The sequence below is a fragment of the Thermobia domestica genome, unplaced genomic scaffold, assembly GCF_964235325.1.
Source record: "Thermobia domestica unplaced genomic scaffold, izTheDome1.hap1.1 HAP1_SCAFFOLD_245, whole genome shotgun sequence".
Taxonomy (NCBI): domain Eukaryota; kingdom Metazoa; phylum Arthropoda; class Insecta; order Zygentoma; family Lepismatidae; genus Thermobia; species Thermobia domestica.
In genome coordinates this window covers 175,599-189,617 of record NW_027655964.1, presented here as the reverse complement: position 1 = coordinate 189,617, position 14,019 = coordinate 175,599, and the positions used below count along the sequence as shown (strand labels likewise).

Sequence of the window (14,019 nt, the reverse complement as noted above, 5' to 3'; positions counted from 1 at the left end):
GAATAGTTGAAAACCCTTTAATAGTTACTCGAATCGTTAAAAACTGATAATTTTTAATCGAATAGTTAAAAACCGGATAACGTTTGGCGGTTAACCGTGAAACAATTCCCTCTTTGCACTCACTCAAAATTTTGGCTAAAATATTTTGAGATGATTTTAACTAAACCGTCAATGTTATTTAAAATATAAATTACACGAACTAACACCAAGACCAAGAAGGTAACTTTAAAGTATCGTGGTTCTCTCTTATAAAAAAGCTTAAGAGGAGTGCATAGCGGTATTATAGTGATCTATATGAGGGTTCTATATTATACCAAATGTTCAAATTGGGCGATTTCCAAACTTTAATGGGTGGGCCAAGGTATCCCTCCCAAATTTTAAAGGGATGCACAAATGTACCTATGTCTTATGATAGGGAATAGACCCCTATATATAACCATTTAACAATGTAAGGTAATAGGACATCATCCAAGAGGATAAATTGGGCCAAAAGACCAAACACGTGGTTGGGCAATTTGTAAAATTTAAGGGGTGGTCCAAGGTACCCCTCCCAAATTTGTAAAGGGGTGCACAAATGTACCTATGTATAATGATAGGAAATAGACCCCTATACATAACCATATAACCGTATAATGTAATAGGACCTCATCCAAAAGAATAAATTGGGCCAAAGGACAAACAGGAGGTACAACGTATTGCTTATATTTATGTTTTGGCAATTTTATACCCCTAAAACGAACGAGGTGGACCACCTAAATTTATCATAATACATGTTAGAGTCCAGTACTATAATACCAAATGTTTAAATTGGGCAATTTCTAAAATTTAAGGGGTGGGCCAAGGTACCCCTCCCAAATTTTTAAACGGGTGCACAAATATACTCATATCTTATGAAAGGGAATATACCCATATCTTATGAAAGGGAATGGAATGGATAGGATAATAACACTTCATCAAAGGGGATAAAATCGACCAAAAACTTAACACGTGGTCGGTGGCATGGAAGCTCAGCGCTTATTTCTGATGTGTGAGGTCTCTGCTTCAATCCTCAGCCAAGTAAGTTTATGATGTTTTCTCATTTCATCATTTCTCACCATCGTTTCAAGGGCGACGTTAAATTTCCTAACACTAGCATCAAGAATCAAACTCGGGACCATTGCATTGTCTATAACGTAGTAATCAACACACGTGTACGGTGGCTCAACGCTTGTCTCTAATATGAGAGATCCCTGCTTCAATCCTCAGTCAGGTAAGTTCATGTTTCCCCTGTTTCGTCCTATCATTTCTCACCATCGTTTTCGCGGGGACGTTAAATTCAACATTTCCTAAACTAGCATCAAGAATCGAATTCGGGACGATTGCAAGGTATCCATGTTTACCCCTGAAGCGGAACAAAATGGATCACAAAATACTTATCAAATTTAAGGGAATAATTTTAAATACGCCTCCAACGTAATAAGGATCCAAAATCAATGCTCATCAAAGGGAACGATGACTTCCAAATTTAAAAATAAACCATTGTACTCTATTATATAACGAAAATGTCTCATCAAAATAATAGGATAATTTAAAAAAAAAACTTCTGAAATTGATATTTTTATACTCATCAAAGGGAAGGATGTCCTATACCCCCCTCCAAACTCCTGATGTAAATCAAGGTGATCTTATGTGTCCTGAGTGATCCCTGATCCCTGAGTAAACATAAGCTAAATTTCAATAGGTAATGCAATCCCGGGCCAAAGCATCTCTAAATCATTCGCTATGGTTCATGTGGGGGTCCCGAAAGTGAAATAGGGTCACCCCGACGTCAAACAAACACATAAGCTCAAACCAAATGCCTCTACTTCATTGGCACTAATAAGGGACATGGTGGCTCAGTGTTAGAGCGTTCATCTCTGCTGTATGGGGTCCCTGGTTCAAATCCCCCGAAAATAGTTTTGTGGTGGACAACATTATGATCGGGATACTCCAATTTTCTCCCATACTTTCATTCATTTCTTATCGTCACCGTCTCCTTTAGCCTAACCGTGGGACGTAAAACTAAAGATTTCATTTGCACCAGTGTTAGTCCATTTCATCAAAAGGATAACAACCAAAAATCAAGTATTCCTTCCAAAGTTCAGCAGCGAAAATAGAACCTACTAATTAACGTGAAATCCGAACCTCATGAGCTCCTTCCGGAAATCGAACTCCGGTCTCCCACGTGAAAGGCGCATACGCTAACCGGTTAGCCACAAAGGAACTCCAAAGTTTTCGAGTTTCGTATTAATACTAATAGTTAATAATATAATAGGTCATCAAGAAAGAGATCAAACCTTGTTTTGGTAATTTTATACCCAAAAAAGGGAACGAAACAAACCATCATAAGCTCCAAGCTAAAAATCCCAGTTCAGTGACGTCAATCGAACATATTAGCTCGAACCAACTACCTCTATTTCATTCATGCCAGTAGAATTGCGGTGGCTCAGTGGTGCAGCGTTCACCTCTGCTGTATGTGGTCCGTGGTTCAAACTCCGCAAAATAGTTTTGTGGTGGACAACTATATGCTCGGGATACTCCAATTTTCGCCCACACTTTCATTCATTTCTTATCGTCATCGTCTCCTTTAGCCTAACCATGGGACGTAAAACTAAAGATTTCATCTGCACCCATGTTAGTCCATCGCATCAAAAATATAACAATCTCCAAATTTTATGCCATAAAAGGGAATGAAAAAAAAAACATTCGTAAACCGGTACTATTTCATAACGTAATGAATCATCAAGACCATATTTTTAGTAATTTTAAAGAATCATCATGACCTCTGCTCCAATATTCCCAATTGAATGACGTCATAGCAGGGCCAAGGTATCTCTGACTCATTTACACCAACGTGCATGGCCCCTGAATAAGCATAAGCAAAATTTCAATAGGTGACGCAATCCCGGTCCAAAGCATCGCTGATTCATTCAGTATGGTCCATGGTCTCCCCAAAATTGGATAATCAAAAGTTAGGTCAGGTCACGCAATTACTACTACTGCTATGATCAAAAATACAAGAATTTTAAACCATCTAAAATGTTCTAATTTGGGGGGTCATAAAAACGGGTAAAAGTGGATCTGAAAAGGTAGGAGGACGGTAGGTAGCAGCATGACGTCACGCTTGTTCCCCCTTCCTATCTTTGTCCATTGCATTTTTTTTAGGAACTGGGTGACGCCTACATGTTTTTTTCGAAGTGGGGACGGAGTCCCCCGCGTTTAGAATCTATACCCTAAGTTGCCGTTTAAATTTATATAAATATATATATAAATATATATATATATATATATATATATATATATATATATATATATATATATATATATATACATATATATACAGTGGCGGATCCAGGATGTGTTCAACGGAGGGGCTAAACCATATTTTTCCATTTTATCCTGTTTAAAGGAGAATTGAAGCCCATTTTATCCTGTGTATACCTGAGCGTCAAGGGGGACTATAGTCCCTATACCCCTCCCCTTGGATCCGCCACTGTATATATATATATATATATATATATATATATATATATATATATATATATATATATATATATATATATATTTATATCAATGCACGAAATATTGATTTAGCCTCTCATCGTCAAACTGTTTTGAACAATTGAATAACAAGGCTCCCTCTACGCGGTGTGTTCTTCCTCATATAGGTGTTATTTTCTTCCTTAGTGTGATTCTAGGAAAGTGAAGTGCATTTGATTTTAAAAATAGGAACATTAACCCTTTGGGGATCCTGGCTTTTTGGGCTATTTTTTTAGACTTTCAGTCAAGCAGCTACTGTATCGTCACTATTTATCCTAGGATCATGGTTCATACCTCATTCTCTTCAGAATAGAGCTGGCTTTCAAATGATACCACTTGCGTGCTCATACCATATACCAGAAGCGGGGAAAAAATGTCAAAGTGAAAATTTCGGAGGGAAAAATTTTTTCTCGAACTTTGGCCCCCTCTGGACCCCCCCTGTTTGATCGTAGCCATCTAAAAAAAATCTGAGAAATAGTACTTAGTATACTGAATGTGTGGGCCAAATTTCAAGTTTCTATCTTGAATAGTAAGGGCGGGAGAATTTTTATCAAAAATTCCCACAGTGCCCCAAAATACCATAAAACACTATGATCTCAGGGAAAAAAATTTCTGAGACATCCCTAATTACCCTAGGACTATAATCCGCCAATCATTCTCTTCAGAATAGAACTGTCTTTCAGGCGGTACCATTCATATGTCTCCATCATGTATCTAAGGCGGGAAATTTCTGACAAAAGGGATTTTTGGGGGCAAAATTTCCCTTTTTTCAACTTTTGTTCCTTCTGGACCCCCCTGTTTTTACGCAGAAATCGGAAAAAAACTTCTGGTAAATACTACTCGGTGGACTGAATGTTTGTGCAAAATTTCAATCTTCTACGTGAAAAAATAGGCCTGCCAGAGAAAATGTCCCTACTTTGCCCCACTTTTACCCTATACAGAAGTATATTTGGATAAAAATTCACTGAGACGGCCCTAATTACCCTAGAATAATAATTCGACCGTCGTTCTCTTCAGAATGGAACGGCCTTTCAGACGGTATGACTCACGTGATCCTTTCATGTTTTTTTGGCGGGAAAATGACGAAAAACGGGATTTTTGGGGTAAAAAATCCCTATTTTTTACCCCTTTGCCCCTCTGGTTCCCCCCCTGTTTTAGCACTGACATCAGAACAAAAAATCTGGTAAATAGTACTCGGTCGACTGAATGTTTGTGCAAAATTTCAATCTTCTACGTTCAAAAAGAAGCCCGTCAAAAAATATATATACCGACAATGTCCCATATTTCCCTATATAGAAGTAAATTTTTCAAAAAATCCCTGAGACGTCCCTAATTACTCTAGAATAATAATTCGACCGTCATTCTCTTCAGAATAGAACGGCCTTTCAGACGGTATGACTCACGTGGTCCTATCTTGTATGTGAGGCGGGAAAATGACGAGAAACGGGATTTTGGGGGTAAAAAAATCCCTATTTTTACCCCTTTTCCCCTCTGGTTCCCCCCTGTTTTGGCACTGACATCAGAACAAAAAATCTGGTAAATACTACTCGGCAAACTGAATGTTTGTGCAAAATTTCAATCTTCTACGTAGAAAAATAAGCCCGCCAAAAAATATTGAACATAGGCTTAGAAAATGAGAAAATAAATTTTTGACTTATGACGTCATCACCTCCTATGTCTGGAAGCAGGACGGTCTGAAACCATACGTAATGTCTTCTACAAGGCCTCTGGACTTGGAAAACAAAAAAAAAAAACCGGACGAAAAAGCTCAAATAGAAGAGAAATAACGCAATGTACCATGAAAAGTGCATATGGTACAAATTGTACCATAGGATCCCCAAAGGGTTAAACATAATAAATAAGTAAGATAAAAATATTAGGTTCATTGTAGTTCTAAACTGACTATGATATGCTATACCACCAGTTACAGTATCAGATTTAATTTCTTGGGGACACAATCGAATGGTGGATACATTTTATTTGAGGGGGTTATACTGAAAAGGTTAATTTCACATTATTTGCGCAATATTAATATATACTACCAGTCTGGGGTGCAGGTATAGCCTACGGGTAGCGCCCGCCTCCTTGGCCCCCTTTGGCAATGTTACTTGTACCAGATTTGAATAACAACTCCAGGTAAGGAAAGTTCTATTAATATTTTATTTTGTTTAAGAGATGTTAGCTTAAAACTGTTAGCTTAAAACTAAAATATTTTTGTATTAAAAGATGTTTCGATGTGCACAATAACTAACATTGTTAAAATATACTGGTAATCAAATGTACGAAAATGTCATTTTCTGTAATATATAAAACAAAATCCTAAACAACGTTTTTGATAACGTATAACGTCCTTAAATGTACTTTGTTCTAATTTGAACGTTTTGGAACCTAAAAGTCTTAAGCCTATAATGTGTTGAGCTTTGATAGTAAAAATTTGCAGGTGCATATAGTGCAACGATTGTCAAGGTCAATTGCGCAAACGCACTGCGCAAGCATTTAATATTCATTTAAGTGACCTGCAAGATAAGGGTGAAAGTAGCAATTAAGTGTTAAGCAATTAAGGTGAAGCAAAGCACAATATGTCACGGAGTGAAGTGTGGAAATACTTAGAACGTGCCAAGACTAGAGAAGAAGCTAGATGTTTCTTGTGTAAAAAAGTACTTAGATGCAAAGGAGGATCGACAAGTGCTTTATTATCGCACTTGAGAACTAAACACATGTCTTGTATTAATAAAGTGATTGCACGGAACACTCAATCAGAAGATGATGACGATCCTGGAATATCTGGTTCTACAAAACAGATCACGTTAAGGTAAGAAGATTTAAACACTTTTCTTTCTTATGTAATTTGATTCAAGGGATATATACCGTCGTGTGTTTTATCATGTAATATTTCATTTAATATTTAACTTTCGTTATTTTGGACATCCGTTTGGTCTAGTGGCTAACAAGCTTGCCTACGGCACGCGTGGATTCGGTTCCCGGTGGGATATAGTTGAACGGAAAAAGTGGTCCATATTCCGTTATAATCAGTAAGTCCAAGTCTCCTTTAGTCATCATGGCATGACCGTGGGGCGGTAAACTGAAACTAACCAAAACTTTCGTTATTTTATTTTATCTCAAAAGAGGCTTTAAGGGGTAAGGGACACTTCTGGATGGTACACTTTTGCCGTAAATTTCCATATGGGTGTACTATTCAGAAGTGTTCCTTACTGTACATAAAAGTTTGAGGCTTCTTATAGCCCTGTGCATATTAACTAGGGTTGCCAACAGCCCGTTATTATATATTGCGGTTATTTTTATTAAGGTTGGTGACCAGTACACACTATAAACTTCTTACCAGCCTCTTTATGACCACTATTTTGAAATTTATAATCTAGAATAAAACATTAAACATCCTAATTCTTGAACAGTGTCTTATTTGCAAATACAAATTTCCATTGTATTATACATTCGGTGATTTTTTTTAAATCTAGGGCAGTTCTTTTCATGATTTTCATTTTGAGTTTAACGTCCGTTTTAGCAGCGATGCTTATGAGTGTTCTTTTCAGTTATTTAACAAGAAATTTGATAATTAAATTTTATTGTGAAACATTGTTTTCGAAAATAGATACAGACAGTGGCGGATCCAGAACCGACTTCTGGGGGGCGGTGGGTTGTCATACTGCTACTTTTAAAGGCTCCAAACTTTGGGATGGGTTTTATTTATATATATAAAATAAGGAAGTTTTATCTTCTGGGGGAACGATCGCCCCTTCCCTGAATCCGCCCCTGGATACAGAAGTGTTTAATTTGTCATAATTGTGCGGCATAAATATAGCGTGAGGATTTGTCCAAAATTGACAAGTACAGATTAAGATACTACTTTTTTCATCTCTCGATAATTTTAAAGAAGTAGCAGTTACTGGTAAATAGAAGAAAATGATCGATACGACTTCAGAACACAATGTACCGGTATATATTACGCTTATAAGTGCATGTATTAAGGATATGCAGAATACGGGTCCTAATGCATTTTGGTGGCCCCGCGTAGTGAAGTCAACGCTTTCGCCTTCGGTGTGAGCAGTCCCGGGTTCGATTCCTGGTGGGGACACTCGGTCGAAAAAGTGTAAAACGCTTTTTCATGCCAGCCATCCTGAATGAGGTTTTCCTGGGTTTTCCTCATTCACACCAGGCAAATGCCAGGGTGGTACCTAACTTTAAGTCCCAGGCCACTTCCTTCCTTTCCCAATCCTTTCTTCCTTCCCTTTTCCCGGATTGTGTGCTCGCCGAGGGACGTCATCCCTCAAAACGTGAAGAGCTAAATGGCCTTAAATGCCGATAGCCCAGAAATCTAAATCCTTATGCATTTTGTCCAGGACAGTACATTTCCTTCCCATGGATGGGTTCGAAGAGAGAGACTTTTCAATTAGGCCTATATCACAGGAAATTTTGAGCGGGTGCCGGTATTTTTTTTTCAGAGTTGGTAACCATAATACTCACCCATTTTAATTTTACGAAAGAAGAAGCATATATGGGGATGATGGGTAACATTATATGTTTGAAAACAGTTGCGCGTATACCTTACCAAAAAATTATATCCTTACTTTCATGCCCACCTGCAACGGGAGTCAAGGAGGACATTGCCCCCTGGATTATAAAAATTGGTTCGATTCCTCAAAATACATATCAAAACAAATTTCCTTATTCACACACATTACTGTAGTAAACTTACGCCATGAGCGTAAGTAATTGTTTTACATGCAGTAGAACTTATTGTGTGTTTCAAGGGGCTTGTATTTGCAATTTTGCTTGTATGTCAGCCTCCCTCCCTGGAAAAACCAAGCGGGCGTTACTGCTTAAACTACTGGTGTTTAATATTGTGTGAGCAGTGATTTCATGGTGTGGCCTGAGGATACTGCACCAGAACGACGAAATTTCCGTCGGCATTTCTCTGATTGGACTTAACCTCTGGAAAACCAGTATTTTAGTAGTACTGTACTACTTACACTCGTTGCTTATTCAGTTTCTCCGGGGAGACTCTTCTGAAATCGTCAATGTGTATGTGTGAGTGTGTGTTTGGGCATATATATAATCAGTTGTGAGGGGAACAAAGACGAGGGTCATTCAAATAGTTACAAGGCTCATTTTATTATAGAATGCTATTCTCACAAAATTTTATTTACACTATGCATGAAACACTCTCATGTGAATGCATTTGTCCCATCTACTTTTGGAAAATAGCATGGAATCAGTTTTCCGAAAGCTTGTTTCAGGTACCCATCGAAGACTTGTTGAGGCTTTGAGGTAGTGTTGGGTAAATTACTTGTAAAAATGTAACGCGCTATAAGTTACTTTACTTTCCCTTACTGCATATCGTTAACAGTAAGCGAACGCTACTTCCCCTAGAAAAGTAACTGTTACCCTACTTCGAAAGCAAGACAAGTAACGCGTTACATTTATGTCCGGAACTTTGAATATAATCATATACAAAAAACATTCTTTTCATTAAATTTTTCCTACTACAACTACTAATACTACTACTACTACTACTACTACTATTATTATTATTATTATTATTATTATTATTATTATTATTATTATTATTATTATTACACATTCTGATTTTTCCCGATCGTAATAAATGTTTAGGACTGTAGGTTGATAATAGTAGCGCTGCTATATCCCTTCATGCGGACAGTTTAGGCTTGTTCATCAGCGTTAATTATGGCAACCATCAAACATATCTACGCTAATAGCAACAATAAACAATGCGCTATTATTGAAATGCTGTACTGCACTGCAAAAAAATTGTATGCGTAAACTGCAACTTTTGATCACTTCTTTTACATTTATATATTTTTGCAACAGAAGGAGTGAGAAGCGTGTACAAAACGTGTGAGAAATGTGCACAACTTGCACCCTTGGAAGTTTCTGCACATTTCCCACACATTTTGTCACAATTGCACTCCTGTTGCACGCATATATATATGAAACTAAGTAATTAAAAGTCGTTGCAGTTTACGCGTACATGACTTTTAGGGATTATCCCAAAAAATGATCAAAAGTTTGAGATCTTGGCTAATAATTAGTTTTCAGATCAGGGATCACAAAATTTTTGAACGGCCTCTAAATTGAGTTTTCGTATTTTTTACGGAATGAGCACATCATACTGAGTTTAGAGATAGTTTGGGTTCAATTGGATTCAATTGGCTAAGGATAAAAGTCAATGGAGAGCTTTTGTGTACTCGGCATTGAACCTCCGGGTTCCATACGCCATAGAGTTAGTTAGTTAGTTATATGTAAGGCATACAAGAAAATTTTTGATTGAAATATATTGGATATTTAGATCCAAAAGTTGTGGGATTTTGTTTTACAGTGTCTGTGTTGCACTATTAGTAGTTGCTATAGCATATTGTAAACATGTTTATTTACAAATACAAATATTTTGAAAAGTGATATATATATATATATATATATACAGTGGCGTATTTAGGGGGACTTCCAGGCTTAAGCCGCCGCCCCGAAATCTTACTTGCTGTAATAAAGTATATGTAATATCTTGCAGAATTTTCACATTTTCAGGCAAAGCCCCCCGAAACAAAATTGTAAATACGCCACTGTATATATTAACCGCGATTCCTAATTATTGATTTATAAGGATAATCGTATCCTATAAAACATTTTAGAATATTTTTTACGTCAAAGTTTTTACGTTTTGATTAACTTTAAACCTATTTATTCAAGTTGAAAGAGTATATAGTAGAAAATCACTATATTATTGTCACGATAACCAATCGACATATTACTTCACCTACTTCGACACTTCCTACTTCACCTACACTCAATATACATTTCGTTTTTTTAATCTCTTGAGAAAATGAAATCTTTTTTCTCCATATCTCTCCATATAAACAAATCTCCATAAGTATAATCAGAATAGCACTAAACAAGAATGAAGTATTGAAGAAAATATTAATATAGTATTAGTAAGAGCACGTGTAAAGAAATTATTAACATTTGGACAATAGCTTTATCTGCAATTCTGTGATACATATAGATCTTTCTTTAGTAATTGTTCTTGTTTTTTTTGGGGGGGGGTAACAGTTGGTTAATAATATGCCTGTTGTTAATAGCTATTCATGTGTTTAGTTTGTTTCGATGGTATTACTGTATATGTGTGTTTAATATGATCAAATAAAGAATGAATAGAAAGAAATTAATCCTCATCACTGTTTCCGTCCAATATTGGAACAATTTCGGTTTTCGTGAACAGAACTGTTGGCTGCTGTTCTCACGTTGCTGCTATTTTGTATTATTTATCATATGCGAGGTACTTATCGAAAATCATTCGACCCGAACGAAAGAAGTTCCCCATTCTGACTGTTTGTATTTCTAGTAAGTTATATTGGTTTATCACGCACAATATTTTCTAGACCGACACTTCGGTCAGAATCATAGTGCTTTCTCCAAAGTAGGGTCACGATGGCTTAGTGATAGAGCGCTTACTTCTGGTGCGAGATGGATCTCATTCGATCCCAGGTTATAAAAGTTCGTGGTGGATACCATCATACCAGTGAGTTTTCTCGGGATTATCTGTTTTCACTTACATTCTCATTTCACGAATTATTTTCCAATAATTAGCTTCCATCTATTACTTGTCTGTATTATTGGATCGGATTTGAGTTTAGAATTCCTTCGGTAGCAAAGTTATATGAGCTATGGAGCTACGAATTAACGTGAGATTCAAACCGTGCGTTCCTGCCGGGAATCGGAGCTGGGTCTCCTATGCTAAAGTCCCGTATGCTACCCACATAGCCGTGAGTGATTTCTCTGTCTTCATTAGTCTAGAAGACATGATATTTAAAAGTTTTGGATTTCATATAATTTCAGTTCTTCCTCGATAGCTAATTCTGTACTGAGACAAAGTAGATCAATCAAGTATACTTATCTTTCCTTTTTCGAATTCTAACGAGGTTCTTGTAACTTGGACCACGTTCTAAGACTTTTGTTAGTTGAAACATCGTCTTAAGTTTCAGTTAGTTTCATCGTATGTCATTATACTCAACGTTAAATAAAATATCCCAGGATTTCTTCAATTTCTTTGGGGTGACCCTTGTCCCCGCCCTGTACCATATCGGGTTGTGTATTAATGGAAACTACGGCTAAAAATAATAAACATTCCCTTTCTCCCAACTTCGATCCGACATTTTGTTCTCGATTTATGGCTTTTTTTTCATCTTCCGACAGATTTTTGGCTGGTCATAGTACCGAAAGGAAGTATTTGTAAAGCCAGGTTGGTCTATACTTTTTGTCTTATCTTGGTGTCAGGAATCTGCACCCAAACGTTGTCAGTGTTGTTTTGAAACACTGTATATTTCTGTATATTTCTATCCTGTATATTTCTATCCTGTTTCTGATTAGTTCCTGTCTGCTAAGCACCTTCTAGTTTTCCCAAAACCAACCAAAAGTGAACTACACCCACTTCATCGTCCCCCCCCCCCCATGCTTTTTTGTTGTATAGTACTTATTAAATATTTATACTGTAGTTGACAGAAATTGAAAATATTGATTAAAATATCTGGTTAAAATGCTAGTAGAGGAATTCTCTCTTTAGTGCAGAAATTCCCTCCTTGTATCTTACCGCCATTTTAGGCGAGAAGGGATTAGGCAAGATGTGAATTCCCATCTCACCTAAAATAGCTGACATTCTTCTCTTGAAGATATCAGTGACTGATAAATCGTTAGGCGAGATGGAATGGAATCTCTTTTTCTATGGAAGATATTTTTCCTTCTCTGATAACTTACTACAAGGATGCTGGTTACCAGAACGCCATCCAGTTTCCCACCACCATAATTTCAAGACAGCGGAAGTACGAACAAGTCTCCTGAGGCATATTTGTCAGAACAACTGTTGCATGCATACCCACTTATTGGCTTAATGAGTCAAATAGTAATACACTGAAACAAGTTCATAATTTCTTTGCTTTTGTCTTTAAAATAAGTTTATATTTAATTTGTTCATAAAATTACATTGTGATTTTTCTTAAACATAATATTGTGTCATTTTCTTTTTTAACAGTACCTTTGTGGAAGCTTCCTATTCGGATAGTTCTGAAGATTCTCCTGGACCATCAGACTGTGTTGAGGCCACAAATATGTCAGAAGATACTACTGTGAAAGTTTCCTGTGAAACTGTCACCAATGACGAAACGCGTGATGATGTAATTAGAGTTCCTCAAACACACAATAAAAAGCGAACGTATGAACAAAGATCAATAGTAAAGTATCTTAAAAATAGCCGGCCGTGCACACCAGAACATGAAGAACAGATTGCGAAAAGGATTGCAAACATGATAGTAACAGATCTACTCCCAGGAAAGGGTTTCGGGAGTTAATGTCCTTTCTTGAACCAAATTATAGCGTACCGTCTAGGCGGACACTATGGAGACGCTTGCAGCTTTTTTATTCTGAACTGAAAGAGCAAGTACAACAGAGGCTACAAAAAGCAGAAGTAATTGCTTTAACGAAAGATATATGGACGTCTCGAGCAACAGATTCTTACATTACAGTGACATGTCATGCTCTGTATAAGAACTTCTGTACAGAAGATTTTGTTCTCAAGACAATTGAACTAGAAGAACGACATACAGCTGAAAATGTAGCTAATGCTATTAAACTGTGTATGGAGGAATGGTGCATCAAAGACAAAGTAGTTGCATTAGTTTACGACAATGCATCGAATATGATTAATGCTGGACGTTTGTTGCCGGTTTACAATGTATCATGTTTGGCACATACATTCCAGCGATCCATACTGACCAGTTTAGAGAAAAGCAAGGTAACAAATATAATTTCAATCTGTAGCAAAGTGGTAGGGCACTTCAAACATAGCACCACTGCTTCAGTCGCGCTTAAAAAAAAAAAAAAAAAAAAAAAAAAAAAAACAAGAAATTCTGAAGTTACCAAAGCATCGCCTTCAATATACAAAGACTCGCTGGAACAGTGTATATTCGATGATCGAACGGTTGCTGGAACAAAGAGAAGCAATAATTGCAGTGTTCTCTGATAGAAATGTCACTAAAACTATGGATGCAAGGAATTTACAAATAACTGAAGACATGGCAAATCATGGAAGATATCGTTCGAGTACTGAAGCCACTACAAATGACTACAACAGTTATGTGTGATCAAAAGTGTTCCATTTCTTTTGCTTTACCATTAGGCTATGGTCTTATTTCTAACCACCTGAAGGAATGTCCTTCAGATTCTGAAATTGTTAAGAACTTGAAATCTTCAATATCAGTTGACTTAGGAAAGCGTCTTCAGCTCGATGCATTACCCGATTCTGAATCATCAGATTTTTTGTCAAATAGTGTTCTGAAATGTTACCTCTTAGCAACATTCTTGGACCCCAAGTACAAATCATTACCATTTCTGAATTTTAAAATGCAAACAAAGATCCATAGATTGGTTCATGAT

At 36.8% G+C, this 14,019-nt stretch overlaps 1 protein-coding gene across 1 annotated transcript; it reads left to right on the top strand.

Annotated features, from left to right (window-relative positions):
• Positions 1-3,666: 3,666 nt before the first annotated feature.
• Positions 3,667-13,048, top strand: LOC145676617 (uncharacterized). Its single transcript, XM_081747450.1, has 2 exons — positions 3,667-6,370; positions 12,620-13,048. Exons 1-2 carry the CDS (start codon positions 6,138-6,140, stop codon positions 12,933-12,935), a joined length of 549 nt encoding a protein of 182 aa, XP_081603576.1. The 5' UTR covers positions 3,667-6,137; the 3' UTR covers positions 12,936-13,048.
• The last annotated feature ends 971 nt before the right edge of the window (positions 13,049-14,019 follow it).

Excerpts from the sequence above, each read along its gene's own strand:
- LOC145676617 (XM_081747450.1), top strand. The coding sequence starts at position 6,138 with ATGTCACGGAGTGAAGTGTGGAAATACTTAGAACGTGCCAAGACTAGA. Across the intron at positions 6,371-12,619 it reads ACAAAACAGATCACGTTAAG|TACCTTTGTGGAAGCTTCCT; the intron begins GTAAGAAGATTT and ends CTTTTTTAACAG.